The following is a 19,097-nucleotide window of genomic DNA, read 5'->3' as shown; positions in this document are numbered from 1 at the left end:
TTTATGCCCAGGGAGGTCTAGAAAAATTCCAACCCGATAATTTTCTAGACCGGACCGGGGCTCGACATACCGGGACCGGTATGGGCTTACTTTGTATCCGCACAACATACCGCAGGCTAAGGATGACCCTATCGTCATCAATCACACGCCAACCCCAAAAGTAGGTATTATAATCCACACTGAAAAAGAAAATTGCCTTATTTTCTATCTGTAGAAGTAAAGTGAACTACGAATTCGAAAACTTTGAATTCGACTTTTCTAAAGAAATCGAAATACGTATCTGTAATGTAAAGTAATGAAATTAAATTAAATATAGCTAACTCACTCCAGGCGTGCTCATTTTAAAAACACAAAAATAGGAAATAAGCTATTCATTTTATTGATTTTGATAAAATGATAAAATGAAATATGGATGATGGAATGAACCCACGCAACCCTATAAGTTTGTCTGTGCTATAAGCATGCAATTTACGTATAGGCATATGTTTACATTGGCATTAAATTCCTAGTAGACGATCGCTTTCTTCCCACAATAAGAACAGAAGGCAACATACTGAATTGTGATAATGTTCACATCGATTCACAAATGCTTCCAGTATGCTGAAGCATCACGGAAACTCTCACACGTACAATTCTTTACACGACTGGAAAATAATTGCCTCTTTCTCATTAGATCGCAGTCCTATTAAGTATCTATACTATGTCTCTACTCATACTAAATAGCATTAACGATGATCGTTAATAGACATCGTTCATCATTGGAGGGCATCTCAGTTTGCGAGCTGCAATCCAGTCAATCGGCAACCGTTGATCACGCGCGTAGTGTAAAAAATGTTTTTCATTCTCTGACATTCTTAATGCGTGGAACATTGTTTGACGCTATCAAAAACCGCAAAATGTGGATATGAAAGCAAATGTTCGTTGATTGCAAATAAATTGGATTCAATTATGCAACCAGAATAGAATTATAACTAATTATTGTTAGATTTGTGGACGTCGGTGTCTGACGAAAGGTTCTGAAGTAAGTGACGCTGTTAGCCGTGAAATATTTGCACCGTGAATCGACAATTGTAATTTAGTCTGCATTCCTATCGCATCCACCATGTGGAACTAATTGGGAACCGCTAAGGCTGTGATTGTGATCTGTCTCTCATAGACGGCGTTGATGCTGTTATTTAGATGATGTCGAGAGGAAAATAAAAAAAACGGAAACGGCATTCACATATGAGTTTGAATTGTGACATGTGATATTACGCGACACTATACGTAAGGTCTACTAGCTGTGCGTGATGAATTGTGTTCAATCGCGATAAGTACATAAAAGTGAATAAAGATAATTCCTAAGAAATAGAAAAAATTAAATAGTTTCTAATGCCAGGCATCCATGCGTAGTAGGGTGGCTCAAAAACACTTTCAAATTTTTGATGGGCCGCCCTCTTATTCAGTTCTATTTGATGCCCTGATACTCTGGGCAAAATTTCAGCCAAATCGGTCAACGTTTGGGCTGTGCTAAACTCATTGAAAGTTTATGTGGAAAATGTATGCAGAAACATCCAAAACAGTGATTTGCAATTGGACGGCACAATTTACGATCAAGAACCATGATACTCATTCAGTTCTTGTAAAATAAAATACAGAATGTTATGCTGAAAACCGCGAGAAGATTAGAGTTTATTACGCAAAGATATTAGCATTTTACTGGAGTGTTGTAGGGGTGAATTTATTTCTTTTCAAAGGTAAAAGAAACGAAATTTGCTTAAACCCCACTGCAGAGAAATGCTTATAACTTAGCCGGGCAAACTCGAATCTTCTCGCGGCTTTCTACATAACATTCTGTATTAAATTCTCCAAGGTCTGAATGAGTATCATAGCTCTTCATCGTAAGTTGTGTAGTCCAGCTCCAATTTACTGTTTTTGGATGTTTCTGCATACATTTTATATATAAACTTCCAACGAGTTTAGCACTGCCCAAACGTTGACCGATTTGGCTGAAATTTTGTCCAGAGCATCAGGGCATCAAATAGCACCGAATAAGAGGGCGGCCCATCAAAAAAATTGAACAAAGTTTTTCCCATACTAATTTGAGTCACCCTAATGCGTAGTCTGAGATCTCACATCATGTTACACGTTTATAGAAAGATTGAATACATTTGGTTTGAAAATTGAAACCGTGTTTAAGTATCAACTGCAACCGTACAATCGATGTTCTCATGGGGAACCCATTCCACGTTTGCATTTGTACCTAGGTATAGATAAATGATACAAAGTGTTTTTTGTTTATTTTTATGCTCTTTGTATTATCAAACAGTGAAGTATGACCACTGGCGGCGTCAGACATTGATATTTGATAGGGCAACACTTGAACGCTGTATTTGAGAGCTACATATTGCTTGCAACGAGTGGTGCCTACCTCTGGTTCCGCCAGTAAGTATGAACTATGTTTATCACTATGGAATATCACTTGGTGAATTTTCCAAAAAGATGTATTTTATATATTTACTTCGTCTATATAAATTTATCATCGGATGATATTGAACTCCCTGGATAATGTTTTGCAATGCCGAATGGAGCAAATACAATAAAATGAAATGCAAATCAGTCGCTCTATTTCTTACTAACCTTTTACTTCTGAAAAATGCGTATGCTTTTTTATGGATTGATTCTTCTTTGGAAGCAAACGTATATTATGTGAACTTTGTCCCTCAAAAACATCTACATATTGTTATAGGTATTTGATGGCTTTTATGTTGCTCGGCACACGCTATCCAACTGAATGGTCGTCCGAATTGTAAATTTTAAACATCATCTGCGTTATCTTTGGCTATATATGCTAGGTGTACCAGTTGTGGCTATAGCACCAGTTGTTGCACTAGTGCTTTATGTGCCAAATGACCAATCAAATCACCACAAACTAAGTTCATATCGATAAAGCATATTCATATGACACGATAACACCTTTGATTTCCTCCAAAACAAGAAAAGCATAATTGTAAAAATTGATTTTGCTTAATTTTTAACGTCCTTTGCAACAGTTGTCGCACTAGTGGTCCCAATTTGGCCAGTCCCATAAGAAAACAATGGGATTTGACAAATAAGGAACCAAAATTAAGAATAGTGCCACAACTGGTGCATGCGTTCCTATTATGGATTAATCAATTTGAGGATAATAACAAATTTTATTGTGGTTTTCACAGCTGTTCTAAGGAGCAGGAAGTAAAACCTTTCGCTTGACATATAAAGTCCACCCACATGCCTTTAACTTATTTTTTAAAAAAATAGTTGTTTTATGTATGGCGACAATTGGTACACCGACCCTACTCAACACGTTTCAAGATCGAGTGGTACACTCGAATATTTCGATAACTCGCAAAGCTATCCCCAGCTCGTGGTTCCATGTCGACCCCAATTTCGCTATCTGCTAATGTCAGACTGTCAAGATATTTAAATCCTCCTTCGATCCTCCGATCGTCCGGCTACTGCAAAGTTTGGGGGGCTGTTCCCGTTGACACTCAACCATCTGGACCTGCTGACTTTGATGGTTAGACGCCGCAAAAAAGCAAACAGTCAGCCCTTTGAACCCACTTAGCATAAATGAGCGTCGCAGTACTAAAGCCAGTCCACGTTAAATTTCAAACACCCATCTCATCAGGCAATTTTTGAAAATATTTACGAACCACTGAGACGATCAATTTACATGACAGCTGAATCTTTCTGCTTTATGTGCTGCTTTCAGATATTTTGAACACGCCCAAATTGATAAAAAAAATGGCGCAAATCAATTGGACAGTACCTAAGTGTCCGAAATTTAACGTGGACAAGCTTTAATATAGCGTTTTGTGATCATTAGCCAATACAAAAACCATCCAATAGTGGGTGGTTTTTGAAGAACACTGGCTGAGACTTGAAGACGCTATTCGAAGTTCTCGAACCAACACTTCAGCTGTCCAAGTCAAAGAGCAATTGAGGCAATAACCTCCTGTTGCCGCACCCATCCTTTCTTCATCGGTCACGGTCAGGAAGTCCACCCATGATCGCCTGTCCTGTCTGCAGTAGCGCCCGACTCCCACTTACAGGAATACATACCGTTGATGGACTCTACTTTACTTCTCTGGTTCTTCACTTTGCTCACCGTTTGCTTCTCTACCCTCCTCAATCTGCCGTCAGGATTACATCTGTAATCCATCCTTTTCGCTGAGTGAGCAGCTCGCCCAAGTTTTTTTCGCCGATTTCGCTAAAAGCATTCTTCACTGCCCACTTATCTTCTACGCTGACACCTTCCAGAACATCCACTACCCGAGTTCAAAGATCTTCAACGAACGATTTCTTCACAGCTGGATATTCTGGACGGTCTATTTTGAATCGTCGCCCGAGCTTCCCCTGACACCGCTGAATCCAAGCAATGCGTTGTCGCCAATTAGAAGATGATAGTCAAAAGCGATGTCAGCGTTGCATTTATTACGGACTTAAGAAGGCATCGTCTCCGTTTTCAGCTGATCCATTTACAGATGAGCTGGATACTACTAGTACTGCCTACTAAAAGCGGGTCTGGGAAGTAAGTCAAATGCTGCTGCCTGCAGACATGAGACGCGGGCGCAGGAGGACTTCCCGGCCGACGATGGTAGGAAACCCGCAACAAACGGCGATATTCATTTCCTCGAGCATGTGAGAACTATTCTGTCACGCTTTGCATCATGCTGGAGCACGTCATTTAATTTCAAGAGTCCCTCCATTTGGTACTGATTCACCACGGAATCGTAAGTGAGTACAAGAGCAAGACAAGGGTGCATGTATTATACTGCCGTGAATCGCATATCTGTCCCATCTTTGCTGGGTTTCCTATTCATTTGGGACAAATATGCGATTCACGGCAGTATACGTCTTGTGCTATTTCACATCGTAGTCGACCAAATCATAGACCTCTCTAGCAGTCTACCTCCATAGAGCAATCGAACGATATGATGGTACTGCTCTACAACACCACAGGGCTCTACCAAGTAGAGTAAACTGAATGACCTGGTCTTATGTTCTCACTCAACAAACTCCAACTCCACGGTAGCCGGGCAAACAGTGGAGAAGGTCGAAACCAAAGCCAGCCAACGTCGGACGGCGGACCAAGATCAACATAGTACATGGAGATCCAAACTGTCCAGGCAATGCACCTAATACCAACTCGAATACTCAACTCTAATATGAAATCTGTTATGTTATACACCAGTGAGACTTGATGTGTATTGGCAGAGATCACATAGATTTGCAAGTAGTCATCACCTGATGTCTATGTTTCACAGCTCGGGCCTGGTGGGTTCGCAACTGGATCCCGAAATCGACGATCCAATATCAACGGCAACTCCACAGTGTGAATGGGCGTAGGATGGCCACATCGTTAGAGCAGAGACGAAATCGGCAAGCAAGCGCTGGAATCCGGCAGGACATCGCAGCAGAGGCAGACCCAGAATCGCCTGGCGGTAAAACCCTAACAGAGAAATAAACAAAGTCGATGGGAATCAGACTTAGGCTCAAGCCAAGGATGGAGATCCTTAACGTTGTCCCCATGTACCCTAACAGGTGCTCAGAACACAATGCTTGAACTTGTTTGGATTTTTTTTTTTTTCATAAAACAAGTGGAGCTGTATCTCTAAAAAAGCAAGGTTGTTTTCAGTGTATTGTACCTTGGAGTGAGATAAACATAAATCTGCAACCAGACACCTGATAAGACATCTCAGATCGTGTAAGGATTGGGAAGCGCCCAGGCAGCAATCGCCGTGCATGAGCCGAAATTGCCTCCTTACGACTATACAGAAACCCCCGCAGATGATCCACGCATATTTCTTGCATGAGTAAGTTCAACGTCCATTGCATTCTCTCTACGGGTTTATCCGAGTCCGCTAACAAGTAGCATGGCATTTCAATAATTTTAGGAACGTGAGCATGATATGACGAGCTGATATGACGTGCTTCACCGATTCTACTTCAAGCTTCACCTATCTATTCCGTATAGTTCGGGAAGTCTTCAATTCCGAACCTTCATAAAACATCCATGTTCAGACAACACATCTCTGATTTCAAAAGTACAGCTGACCATTGCCCCAGTACAACCAATTTGAGCTTCATACTTAACTTAAACAAAAGCTTATAATTTTAGCCGTACTTTAAAAATGTTGGTGTTATGGATTCAACAGTTTAGAGTCCACCAGCAAAACTTTTTCAAAAAGAAAAACTAAAATTTCTGCGGAAATAAATTCCAGTATTTTTTCTAAATTATTTAAAGCTTCTGCTAAGTTCATTACTGCATAAATATATTACAAATACTTATTCAAATTCTTTGCTTTCTCTAAACATTCTTTGTTATCATTTTCCATTAAAATTCAAATTTTTTTTATGCAATATTCCCATTTTGGACTTTTTTTTCGTTTTCTTGTTATTTTTTTTATTCCACCCCCCCCCCCTCGTGTTTTCCAAGAGCTGTCGGACATAAAATAAATTTAATATTTGTATCGGCCATTAGGGAAACTTGTGTTTCCAAAATTGAATTGTTTTGTTGCCAAAATCGAATATTGCCAAAATTGAATGTTGCCAAAACCGAATGAGGTCTGTAAAATGTTTGATTTGATACTCTCCTTTGCTCCGCATGACGATCGTGTCCACTTTCTTCTGATATGATAACCTACACCCAACCAACAAATCTGTGTATCTTGGCGTAAATAAAATTGCTCTATTCTTATTAACAAAGTGCCGGGTTTTCTGTAAAAAGCATGCATTAACAAATGATATTTAAATAAGAACGTAGCAATTTAGAATATTTCAAAATTTTATACAGATTTCAATTGATTTATACAGAAATAACGACTGGTATGCTGCATCCGCTAATTAGATGTAACAGAAAAACATAATTCACAAACGAAACCTCAAAATTTACTCAAACTCAAAACTTAAAACTTTATCCTATTCTGCTTCTTCTGCACAGTATAGAATCGAACAATGGCCAAAGAGAAGGAACAACCGCTCGAACTGAGCTCCGTAAGCGCATCGAAAGCCGAACCGCCAAAGCAAACCACCAGCACTGCGTCCGGAGGTGAATCGACGAGTCTGCTGATGCGTAGCCACAGCGAAACTGAGATCGACGGTAGCCGACGAAGCCGCGGGCAGCAAACCCAAACCTACGATATTCACAAAGGGATCGCCGAGAGTGCCATGGACATATCCCTGCTCACGGCCAATGCCAACCAGCTACGTCTGCTGATAACTTACAATGGGCGCTCGAAGACCTACATCGCGTGCATAACGTTGGTGATCGTTTCGTTAGTGTTGCAGGTGCTGGTAGCAAGTGGGGTTATCATAATTAAGGTGAGGTGCTCATAGCTGAGCTGCAGTTTAATGATGCAGCGAGTTAATTGATACTGATCAACATTTTAGAGTCAACCGAAATCCAAACGAAGTCAGCAAATTGAACGATTGAAGATTGCCACCTCAATTGGCGTGACAGTTATAACAGTCATCAACATATTGGTGGCATCTTTGGTGGTAACGGATGGACCAGCAGTGACTGGAGCATCTTAGTTAATCAGTTTTAGAACAACATGTGATATACCTTGGTACAGTGGAGTAGTTTAAGGACGAATAAAACAATTGTATTGTTATCGATTCGAATCGGTTCATCCCCATTGAGCACAGTATTCTTTGTGAATTCACTTCCGAGACGGAAATTGAAGATCCAACCATCCATCATCATTCAGTTCACGTTCAGCAGCTTACGGTATAGTTCTATATCAGAGCAAAAATGGTCAGCCAATCAATAGTGATTAACTCCGATTACATAGCGAAGAAAGCTCTCAAATCGTCGCCGCCTATTTCGAATCCACCCTCACCCGGCATTCCGCCCACCAATGGTTCACTCTACGGCATTGGTAGCGAATCAGAATTCGACCTAAGGTTCACCTACCACAACTATGACCCGTACCGAAGTGTTATCGAAATTGCTATGACTGTGTCGTTCCTGGCCGCCACCACTAACCAACTGCGGTTGCTGATAAGCTTCCGCGAAGCACAGGACTTCATCGTCAGTACGATTCTGGTCACTTTGTCGCTGATGATGCAGCTGGTAATTGCGATCATTGTGGTGACAATTGCGGTGAGTGGAATTGAGATGTGATATCGCTATTGGAGCGTTATGCCAATTAATTATATGTGTACTACATTCTGTAGGTGAACGACCATTTCCAATGGACCAAGTTGAAAGCGGTTACAGCGATGGGTGCCATTCTGCTGACTGTGGTGAACGTTGTGATTCCTTTTGTCGTCAACTTCGAGCACTCGCATGTGGATTTCACCAAATTATATCCACATTGATGATTGTGTGATCTCCGAGTGAAGAATTAATACGGTGATTCACGTGTAACATTAAACATATTACAATGCATTATAAAATAACAGATTTTCAAAGTTACATCATAGATTCATAAGGTTGTGAATAAACAAAAATAAATTCTAAATTCCGACTGGTGAGACAACTGGTATTCAAGGCAAAGTTTTGTGCGTTAGTACATGACTACAGAAAAGCAACCTTACCAAAATATTTTGTATCAAAAAGCTGTATTGTAACTTTTTAGAGACCACAATGAGATACGGAGAAATAATATTGCTTTAAATGGTTTTAAGTCCTTGCACAATGATCGGATTTGTCGAAATTCACGACATAATTCAATAACTTGAAAACCACCAGCGCCAGATTTTTGACGTCTTCATAAAAAATTATCTACGAAAATCCATTTTTGATCAACCGTCTAAGACGAGTTACGTATTTCGACCACACAGTATCTGCATAGATATCGAAATAATTGATGGAATTAAATGGAGCTTACTTAACTCGTCTTAGACGGTTGAATACATTCCACTAAAAAGAGCTTTAAACCATTTTTGATGTAAGATGCCATTAAGATGACCCTTTGTGCCAAATTTTGTAAAATGTATTAGTTTAATGTTTTGAGTTTAGGGATCAAACTATTTCACAAAGTTGTAGAAAATTTAATTCTAGGCATTTTGCTTTAAAAAAAACAATCTATGACAGAATTATTAAATTATGATAGGGTGGTCCCGAAACGGTTTTAGCTTATTTTAAAAAACTATCTTAGCATCGCTTTACGGTCTTTGGCTACCGCATCTTTTGGTTGATAGCTTCATTTTCCAGCATGTAAAAATGATATTTTTCTGAGAATTCCAGAATTCGAGGAAACCAGTTAACCCTTAGCAAAAAAAATAAATCGTATTATAAAACTATACGTTCAGGCTCATCAAATCCATTAATATATCTTATTTGAGAAACACATATACCATTTCTCCTATATTCGCAATATTTAGTAGAATCGTTCTTCTTTGAAAATAAATAAACACATGATTTTGCCGTTAGGGTGATCAATTTCGAATAGGGTGGTCGAAAAAATCAACGTTAGAAAAATCTTTTTTTTTTAAATCACTGCTTTTGAACTGAAACTAATTGAGCAAAATTTAGTCATGCAACTACTGTTCCAATGTAGGTGTTCCAGTACTTTTTTTGGGGCGTAGAACCACTGCGTCCATTGAGTTAAACTTTTGTGGTAAGGTGTTCCAGTATAGCAGCGGTTCTCAACCCCTAGGGGTACCTTCGCCAGGCCCAGGGGGTACTTTGGACATAAATGCGTAAGGGCGGATGAATTACAATTTTAACCAAAACTTATTCTCAAAACTTTGTCTTGTACAGAATATGCATGGAAATCAGCTAATCATGGCCTATTGAATCTTGCCCTTCACAACCAGCATAGTGGAGGGCTGTGGGAGAAACGGACAAAACCTCGAATAAACAGATTTTAAAATTCTTCTATGCAATCTACCTGATCGAAACAGAATGATGAATAACCTGTTAAGAATATGCTTCTCGGAAGCCTTTATTTGAGAGACATGAACGCTTCCTTCCGAAAAGTTTAGTTGCTTTGTTGCAAGAGAATTTGAAGCATCCTTCTACGCTTCTCGGAAAACTCCTTCCAAGCAGCTCGGCAGACTCCTTACAAGAAGTTCGAAAGCCCTTTTTCAAGAGGTTCGGAAGCCTCCTGTTAAGAGGCCCGGAGGCCTCGTTTTAAGAAGCTCGGAAACCTTCTTTCAGGAGCCTCGGAAGCCTATTTTCAATAGAATCCTGCTTTCGAGAGACCCTGAGGCCTCCATTCAAGTTACCCGGAAGCCTCATTTTGAGAGGTTCGGAAACTTTCTTTCAAGCCTTCCTTTAAGCTTTTTCTTCAAACTTTCTTCTTGTTTCAAAAGCCTCGAAAGGCTCTTTTCAAGAGACTCAGAAGGCTCCTTCATTCAAGATGCCCGGAAGCCTTATTTTAAGCTTTTCCTGTACATTTAATTTTTCTTAATTATTTTCTTCTTCCTTCAAAAGCCTCGGAAGCCTCCTTCCAAGAGGCTTAGAAGCTTCCTTTCAAGATACCCGGAAGCCTCCTTTCTAGAGCCCCGGTTGCCCCCTTAAAGAGGCCCGGAAGCCTCTTTTCTAGAGGCCCGGAAGCCTCGTTTCAAGGGGCCTGTAGGCGTGCTTTCAAGAGGCCTTGTTTAAGATTTTTTTTCTTTAAACTTTTTTTTTCTTTTCTCCTTATTTTAAAAGACTCGGAACGGGGCAGGCTTGGAAAGCTTCTTTCAAGAAGCTCGAAAGCCTCTGCTCAAGTAGTTCAAAAGCTCACTCGGAAGCCTCCTTCTAAGTGGCTCGAAAGCCGCAATTCAAGAGGCTCGTAAGTCTTCTTTCAAGAGGTTCAGAAACCTTTTTAAAAGTGAACGGGAGCATCAGTGTTTGGGGCAGGTGAAGGTATCTTCCAACAGCCATTCTCAGGCAAGTACCCTCTCAATATGTTCAGATCATCTACCGAAAAGCCTCATGCTTCCAGCCAATGTGCAGCGATGTCTCACCCACCAGGAAATCCTCTTCATCCGACCCCGGAACGCACACTTGCCTCCAGCCTTGTGGAAGGTCCCTATCCGCTCATCACAGTCTAACCAATCCAGCCTGCGTTCATCAGCCGTCCCGGCCCTGTGTTTGAGGCAGGTGAAGGGACCTTCCAACAGCCATTCTTAGGCAAGTACGATCTCAATGCGAACAGGCCACCTCCTGATAAGTTACCTGTTTTCAGTTGTCCTGTTGCTTCACAACCCAGTACCATGGCCATTTTGGCACCTGCGTTGACCTCAGGTTCAACTCGAGCTGGTGCTTTTATGCGTTCAAGCAGCTCCCAACAACCTATTCGCAGCATTATGTCCACTGTCCCGCTATCCGAGTTGCGCGTTTATTACCAAAATGTGAGGGGTCTTCGTACTAAGATCGATTCATTCTTTGTGGCAACTTCAGATTCGAAATAAGATGTCATCGTATTAACCGAGACTTGATTCGATGATTGCATTCTATCTACACAATTTTTCGGCGACTCCTTCACGGTGTACAGAACTGATCGGAATCCGCTTAGCAGCAGGAAAACTAGAGGAGGAGGTGTACTAATTGCTGTTTCGTCTGCTCTGCGTTCCTGTGCGGATCCGAATTCAGTTAGCGGATGCTTGGAACAACTGTGGGTGAAAATAAGGCTGGCATACTGTGCCGTTAGTGTTGGAGTTCTCTATCTACCACCTGACCGGAGAGATGACCGGAGAGATATATATGATGCAAGAGCATTTTGACTCCGTCGAATCCATTCTATCTGGACTAAACCAGACCGATTTTGCTCTTCTTATGGGGGACTACAACCACTCCGAAATGTATTGGACACGTTCTGAGAATGGTGGATTTATTGATGTTAGTAGGGGAACTGGGGGTAGGACGCCCACGTTAAGGAAAATGCCATTTTTATCAATGAAAACCACCATTTCAGCCAGTTTTCATCAGCGCATACTAAAGAACAGCATATCTGCGACTGACTACCGATGACAGATATCTAATTGTACATTTTATTGCACAGAAATTTGATTTTTAAAAAGCACCCGAAAAATATTGATTTTGAAACCATGCGGGGTGAGATGCGCCAGTGGATGGGTTAAAACGCGCATGTGTTTATCGTACTGATTTTCATTTTAATTGCCTACATTAAGGCAATTAACCGAATGTTTCAGCTGTTTCGGTCATACAGAAATGAGCATGGGCGTACTGCCCCACACCGACCTCAGAAGTTTGAAGGCCCATCAAATCGTTTTAAGACCAATTTTGACGACGATTTCGTGTGGAACATAAAGAACACGAGTAAGCAGCATGGCTCATGGCTCAATTTTCAATTTACCAATGAATAACAGCGATAGAAAGACTAAATTTCACCGAGCTAGAATTGCATCAAAACACGCAAATATCATTTTTTCGAGTTTTTCATGTGTAACTAGAGAAAAATCATGAAATATATGTATCCAATGGCAATATTTTTCATTGATTCATCGTATAGACTATTTAAAATAATCACAATGGGGATATTTGACCTTATTCAGGGGTGGCGCGTTTTAACCCCTATGGGCGTGTTACCCCCACTTCCCCTAATTCAAGGATGACACGATCTGGGAACGCACTTTACGATGGATTTTGTTTCAATGGTTTGACACAAGTGAACCCCATACAGAACACTAACAATAGGACTCTCTATTTGGCCCTGGTGAATGGGGGAGGTTCCTTCATCAGTGCTGCCACCTGGAAAAGTTTAGAGAAAAAGTAGAACCATGGAAATTTGACATGGCATGATATAGAAAATGAGAATTAAAATGTCTCTAGAACGTTATAGAATTTTTTTTGTCAAACCATTTTCAGTTTGTGGGGTTAGAAATTCAACAATCTTAAGCATTAACCGCTTATTCGAAAAAAATAAAAAAAATCAAGATATCATGTCTATTTTGTGTGCTTTTAAAATTCTAACCCAGTAAACCAAGATTTTTTTGGGAAACGTCCTTAATTTTTGTTTTATAACAAAAATATACTTCATTTCCTATACCACACCGTGTGAAATCTCAATGATTCTACTTTTTCTCTCGATGACAGCTGGTGGTCTTCTCCTCCCCTATGATAGGACGTTACCAGTCTGCTGCGTTTATGAAGCAATGGAACATCTGGTTGTTGCCGATATAGCTCATCCACCAATTGAGGTTGGTATAGAAATGGATTTACCGTTGCAATTTAACAATCTCTTGATAGGGTTCAGTTTGATTTTCTACGTGCCGATTATGATCTTCTAACATCCGTCTTATTATCAATTGATTGGCGCTTCTTAGATTCCGATCGGGATCTGGATGATATTATCGGCATATTCAACCGCAAAATTCAGCGTGTGATTGAGCTCCATGTACCACTCAAGCGACCGCCGCTCAAACCTCCTTGGACAAACAGTTATCTCCGTAAGCTGAAAAGCTGTAAGCAGTCTGTTCTTCGGAAGTACAGACATAATTGCACTCCGCACTCCAAGCGTTGATTCATATTGGCTAGCAACAAATATACTAGCTTTAATCGTTTATCGTATGCAAGGTATATTGATCGTACGCAGAGGAGTCTGCGATTACATCCTAAAAATTGTTGGTCCTTTGTCCAAACGAAACGCAAAGAAAACAGGCTACCTACAAGCATGTATTATGGTGACTTAGCTGCAGACACGGCATCTGAAAAGTGCATACTATTTGCCTCAGAATTTCAAAAAAGCTTTTACGAATGCAGTACTCGGTCCATCTCAAGTAGACGAAGCCCTCCGAGATACTCCGTTGGATCATTTCGATTTTGGATTATTTGAAATTTCTGAAGAGCACTCCGAAATCTCAAGTACTCCACAACACCCGTACCGGATGACATTCCATCGTCTCTGCTTAAAAAGTGTTCTGCTGCTTTGCTAGTACCATTGGCGAAGTTATTCAACCGTTCCATTCAGAGGGCGACCTTTCCCGCCGCGTGGAAAACGTCATTCCTATCTCCAATCTACAAGAAGGGAAACAGATGTGACATTGCGAACTATAGGGGTATAACATTTTTAAGCGCCTGTTCGAAAGTTTTCGAAATAATCATGGACAAAGCTCTCTTCGATACCTGCAAGGCTTACATCTCTACTACTCAACATGGGTTCTTTCCAAAACGGTCAGTGACTACTAACCTTGTCGAGTTCTCGTCTTTGTGCATCCGCTCAATGGATGCAGGTAAACAAGTTGACGTGGTATATACAGACTTTAAGTCAGCGTTTGATCGCGTGAATCACTGCATTCTCCTTCACAAACTTGGAAAACTCGGAATGTCGACTGGACTTGTGAGCTGGTTTAAATCTTACCTATCAGACCGGTGTATGAAAGTGCGAATTGGTTCGGAGTATTCAGATTCCTTCCGTATGGCTTCGGGAGTGCCACAGGGGAGTAATTTAGGACCATTGCTTTTTTCGTTATTCATCAACGATGCAGCGTTTGTATTGCCTCGCAGCGAGCGAGTGTTTTATGCGGATGATGTAAAAATATACATGGTCGTTACAAGCAGAGATGATTGTCTGGAATTGCAGGCTACCTTGGATTCTTTTGAGAGCTGAAGCAAACGAAATAGTTTGGAGCTCTGCGTGGGAAAATGCAACACCATTACTTTCTGTAGAATGCGGCGCCCGATTATATTCGACTACTCTCTGTCTGGAGAAGTACATCAGCGTAAAACTGAAGTTTATGATCTCAAGATATCCAATGATTTTTGTAATCCTCTCTGCCTCAAACCACTCTACTGTGTTTTAGTTCGTGCCATTTTGGAATCTTCTGTACTGGTGTGGTGCCCATATAACAAGAATTGGATTGACCGTATTGAGGCTGTTCAGAGAAATTTTGTTCGACTGGAACTCCGGAACCTTCCTTGGCGTGATCCTGTGCTTCTTCCTCCTTATGAACATCGATGCAACTTAATTGGCCTGGCATCGCTGGAAAGCAGGATATCTGTAATGCAAGCCGCTTTTATTGGTAAAGTGCTGAGAGGTGAGCTCGATGCTCCAGCTATTCTCTCTGAGATGAATATTTATGTCCCGGAGAGATCCTTGAGACGGCGAAACTTCCTGCTGACGGACGCTCGCAACACCCGATATGGACAACATGACCCCATTAGGTTTATGGTATCCAGGTTCAACGAAAGGTTCCAGCAATTCGACTTTGTTACCTAGGCTAGGTTACCGTACACTGATCATGAATGTGTTGTGTTATTTGTATAATGATCCTTCTGAAAACATTATTGGCTTAACTGTTTTTTTTATTTTTAATGACGATGTATTTTGACTGATTCCATGATTTATGATTGTACCGAATATTTTTGTAATTTAATTTGGTTGTGTTTTTACTTCATTAATGAAGTAAAAACACAACCAAATTAAATTACAAAAATATTCGGTACATAGGTCAGATGAAGGTGATCAAGCAAACAAATAAATAAAAAATAAATCCTTTCAAGGGACTCGGAATGTTTACCAAGAGGCTTGGTAACATACTTTCAAGCGGCTCAGAGGCGTCCTTTCATGATGCTCAGAAGCCTCCTTTTAAGTGGTTCGAAAACCGCCTTTCAAGAGGCTCGGAAGGTTCTTTTCAAGAGACGTGGAATGCTACTTTCAAGAGGCTTGGAAGCTTCCTTTCAATAGTCATTTGATCATTTGATCAAATCAACCTTCTGCATGAAAACTGAATTGAAAACAGTATTGGATTTTTTTTAAATAATTCTCAGAAGTTGTTCAGAACGAGGTATAACAGAGGATTGAAGGATTCAATTTTGATGTAAGCTAGATAGATGAGAAATGTGTAGAAAAAAACAGATTAATCCGCCTAGACGGGTAAAAATCCGTTCCCAGAAAACATAAAATAATTCATGATTCCATGAATCCGTCCTGTTTTCATGCTATGAAAATACATCATGAATATATTGCTCTTTTTACAATTGTTTAGCCTTTTGTGATAATCCTTCTCACCCCATTTTCGAACTTCGCACTGTCAAACGCTTTGAGATGTTGATGAAAACAAATTATTTTCATTGTTGACTATCGAATTTGCTGACTGTCAGATACAAGGTCATATTGTATGGAAATATTAGATAACCTTACTGTGCAGTAACCTTGACGCACTGCGAAATCGTGTGCGAGATTCGACTGTGATAATCATTTATTCAGGGTGAGTCTAAATAGGAGTAAATGTCGCAATAAATAATGATTTCATGATTTATTTTCGCGTAACGCAACCAATGCGTTACAATTTGGTTGTTAAAATCGATGGAATAAAAAAAAGTTCAACAGGGGATCCGAACTCGAGTACACTGAGCGAGAGTCCTGCGTGCTACCTCTCTGCCGTTCTTACTTCTTGGGAATGGAGTGTTCGAAGTATAACCGGTTATGCATACTGTCGACTGATGAGGATTGCCTAGTACCATGAATAATGTTCCTGAAATCATGAATTATAATCATGGTTTCATGAACTGACCTGATTCATGATTTCATGATTTTTTATTCATGCCTGTGGGTATGCATTTGTTTCCGTGTAGCGGCGATGATGCCTTTCTCGTGTATCATAGAATGAGTTGAATCAATCACATACCGTAGTGCAAAACTGTCGTGAAATTGTGAAATTTCGTGGTCTCTTGTTGTCGGAATACCTCCCCTACGGGTCGAGTTCGATCGATTGAGCGGAGTAACACGGTTACAGCGGCAGGCGGCAGAAAGGAGAAGCACTTCTTCCAACGTAGAAATTTCCACTCGGCTAGGGAACCTATAGGGTCTCCAGTAGCCTTGCGAGCAAAGGCGTAGGATTGCCAATCCGGAGATGGCGGGTTCGATTCTCGGTCCGGTCTAGGATGTTTTCGGGTTGGAAACTTTCTCGACACCCTGGGCATAGTGTATCCATTTTACTTGCCACATATGATACATACTCATGCAATGGTGGCCATAGGAAAGCTTTCAAGTAATTACTGAGGAAATGCTAATAGAATACTAAGTTGAAAAGCAGGCCAAGTTCCAGTTGGAATGTAGAGCCATTGAAGAAGAAGAAGAAGAATAAGAAGAAGAATGGAAGCTAGATTGCCCCGGGGATGAGTCCAAAAGGTGAGTCGCATGCTCTATATTTTTACGTAAGCTAAACTCTAACTTACACAGACTTGAGCTGAAAGTCTCGCTAATGGAGATATAAAAATATAGAATACTAAGTTGAAAGGGAGGCCAAATTCCAATTGAAATGTAGAGCCATAGAAGAAAACAATATGGCGCATACTGAGATTGGTTATGAATGCTATGCGCCCTTGGAAATTTTCCGCTTTTACACATTTGCATACCATCATCACGCCATAAGTAACTAAATTATTATATCAAACAGTAATCAAATAATCGAGACAGATTTACAAGAATAGATATCTTATGTAGCAACTAACTATTCTTAACTGCTACAAAAATAACTAGATTCAAGGCGTATATGCCTAAATTAATTTACACTTTTTTAAATATGACATATTCTCTATACAACAGTACGTAATAAATTAACCACATTTTGTTTTACTTAAACTATTGCTTTTATTAACAAATAAAAAATAACTTTGTATGAGGAAGTAAAGCAAAACGGTGTACGTGATCAAGACTATTTTTTGAGAAAAAACTGCAATTTAAAAAAATATTTTTCATTTAATAAAAATACCACGTAAATATTAAAAAAACATTGTTTGCTATATTCTACTAATATTTTAATCAAAGCAGTATGAACTTCCATCTTTGCTACAGACTCCTTTAATTTCGATTATAACTTAATAGCTAACTATAACAATACTGCATTCACCAAAGACAGCACAATAATGTTCATAATAGCTATAACAGCAACCCCAACAGATGCGAACATCTTAAGCTTCTTCCAACGCTGGTCACTATTTACCTGAAATGCAAAATAACACAAGAAATGTCCCATTTTAGCTATCCACTTCACAATCGATTACATTATTTCCAACAAACCGATATGGTCACCATGGAAACGCCGAGCAAAATCTGTAGAATCAACGACATGATCAACATCCCCACGCACACCTGATACGTTTCGGTTTGCTCCTGGTATTCGGTCAGCAGACGTAGATGATTGGAGTTGGCCGCCAGAAAGGCCACATTCAACGCATTCTCCACAACATTTCGGTACATATCGAAATCCGACGAATCGCCCTCGTCCTCGTTGTTACGACCGAGCCTACTTCTCAAACGATGAAAGGTCTCTTCCGCCTGGCGATTCGGAGTGTTCTCATAGTTGGCCCATTCATTCTCCAAATATGGACGAACTCGATCGACATTACGGTCCCAAATGACCGGAGTGGTCAACACTTTTCTCTGTTTCTCATTTCCGGTAAATATGTGGACGGCACCGTTTTTGCCATATTTGTCAGCGATACTGTTTTTCAAAGGATTTGGCGAATCGCATGTATTCACTTTGCCCATATTTATTGAGCAACGACTAGACTGATTCGGTTGGAAGTTTCGATTTCAACTGAACGAAAAGCACATCAACAAAGCGCGCTTCGACCCGTTAATCTGGTTATTATACTTATTTCAATCGCTAAGCCAAGTGTTGTGCATTAAGACGGTCAATGTTACAATTGTTCTGAACAAAGTAATGCATTTGTAAGCATAAGTTTGCACGATTTGAGTGCAATCATGCGGTACGGTGACTAGAAGACGATGATGTAGGTAGCAGTAGATTTATATTTTCAATTTTCACCATTTTTTATTCAAAATTTTAAATTCGAAAAAAAAAAATAACTATGGTTGTAAGATACCTATACATGATTTCAATATATCGCCATACTACAAGCGTGGTTTTTATCAGTATATCATGAAGGTGAAATGTAAAGTATAATGAAGACTATGGCTTCTTCGTAAGTAAGTATAACGGAAAAGGTGAGAGCGGAAAATGTTAAGCTTGATAGATAATAATTTCGAGTGATTGTAAAATAATTCCATATTAAATTGGCATTACAAATGAATTTATGAAAAAATATTATAAAAATTTGAATCTAACACATTTTAGGAATTTAGACATCTAATTGCGTGGACATTCTGATAAAATAGATGAGAATTCGGTGTGACTAATTGTTAGGGGAGACCGGGGCTGGTAGGTCG

The 19,097-nt window shown here is 40.0% G+C and overlaps 3 protein-coding genes across 10 annotated transcripts; 2 read left to right on the top strand and 1 right to left on the bottom strand.

Annotated features, from left to right (window-relative positions):
• The first annotated feature begins 788 nt into the window (after positions 1–788).
• LOC134217113 (ninjurin-B-like) lies at positions 789–7,557 on the top strand. Of its 8 annotated transcripts, XM_062695889.1 has the most exons (5): positions 789–1,021; positions 2,309–2,424; positions 5,289–5,837; positions 6,965–7,344; positions 7,414–7,557. In XM_062695889.1, the coding sequence occupies exons 4-5, from the start codon at positions 6,979–6,981 to the stop codon at positions 7,555–7,557; spliced, it is 510 nt and encodes a 169-aa protein (XP_062551873.1). In that variant the 5' UTR covers positions 789–1,021; positions 2,309–2,424; positions 5,289–5,837; positions 6,965–6,978. The 8 variants fall into 8 exon arrangements, with proteins under 8 accessions (XP_062551873.1, XP_062551878.1, XP_062551872.1 ...); XM_062695894.1 differs by lacking the exon at positions 2,309–2,424; XM_062695888.1 differs by lacking the exon at positions 5,289–5,837.
• A 219-nt stretch (positions 7,558–7,776) lies between these two features.
• Positions 7,777–9,236, top strand: LOC134217114 (uncharacterized). The gene is made up of 2 exons (XM_062695895.1): positions 7,777–8,128; positions 8,203–9,236. The coding sequence occupies exons 1-2, from the start codon at positions 7,778–7,780 to the stop codon at positions 8,344–8,346; spliced, it is 495 nt and encodes a 164-aa protein (XP_062551879.1). The 5' UTR covers position 7,777; the 3' UTR covers positions 8,347–9,236.
• Positions 9,237–17,711: 8,475 nt separating this feature from the next.
• LOC134217112 (ninjurin-B-like) lies at positions 17,712–18,456 on the bottom strand. The gene is made up of 2 exons (XM_062695886.1): positions 17,946–18,456; positions 17,712–17,868 (listed from the first exon to the last, which is right to left on the bottom strand). The coding sequence occupies exons 1-2, from the start codon at positions 18,414–18,416 to the stop codon at positions 17,755–17,757; spliced, it is 585 nt and encodes a 194-aa protein (XP_062551870.1). The 5' UTR covers positions 18,417–18,456; the 3' UTR covers positions 17,712–17,754.
• Between the last annotated feature and the right edge of the window lie 641 nt (positions 18,457–19,097).

This window comes from Armigeres subalbatus, chromosome 2 (assembly GCF_024139115.2).
Source record: "Armigeres subalbatus isolate Guangzhou_Male chromosome 2, GZ_Asu_2, whole genome shotgun sequence".
NCBI classification, from domain to species: domain Eukaryota; kingdom Metazoa; phylum Arthropoda; class Insecta; order Diptera; family Culicidae; genus Armigeres; species Armigeres subalbatus.
This window is presented reverse-complemented; position numbering and strand designations above follow the sequence as displayed.

Bases quoted from the DNA above. Each gene is read 5' to 3' on its own strand.
- LOC134217114 (XM_062695895.1), top strand. From the start codon at position 7,778: ATGGTCAGCCAATCAATAGTGATTAACTCCGATTACATAGCGAAGAAA. The intron at 8,129-8,202 runs GTGAGTGGAATT...TACATTCTGTAG, and splicing joins TCATTGTGGTGACAATTGCG to GTGAACGACCATTTCCAATG.
- LOC134217112 (XM_062695886.1), bottom strand. From the start codon at position 18,416: ATGGGCAAAGTGAATACATGCGATTCGCCAAATCCTTTGAAAAACAGT. The intron at 17,869-17,945 runs GTTTGTTGGAAA...TTTGCATTTCAG, and splicing joins TTTCCATGGTGACCATATCG to GTAAATAGTGACCAGCGTTG.
- LOC134217113 (XM_062695890.1), top strand. From the start codon at position 6,979: ATGGCCAAAGAGAAGGAACAACCGCTCGAACTGAGCTCCGTAAGCGCA. The intron at 7,345-7,413 runs GTGAGGTGCTCA...TCAACATTTTAG, and splicing joins GTGGGGTTATCATAATTAAG to AGTCAACCGAAATCCAAACG.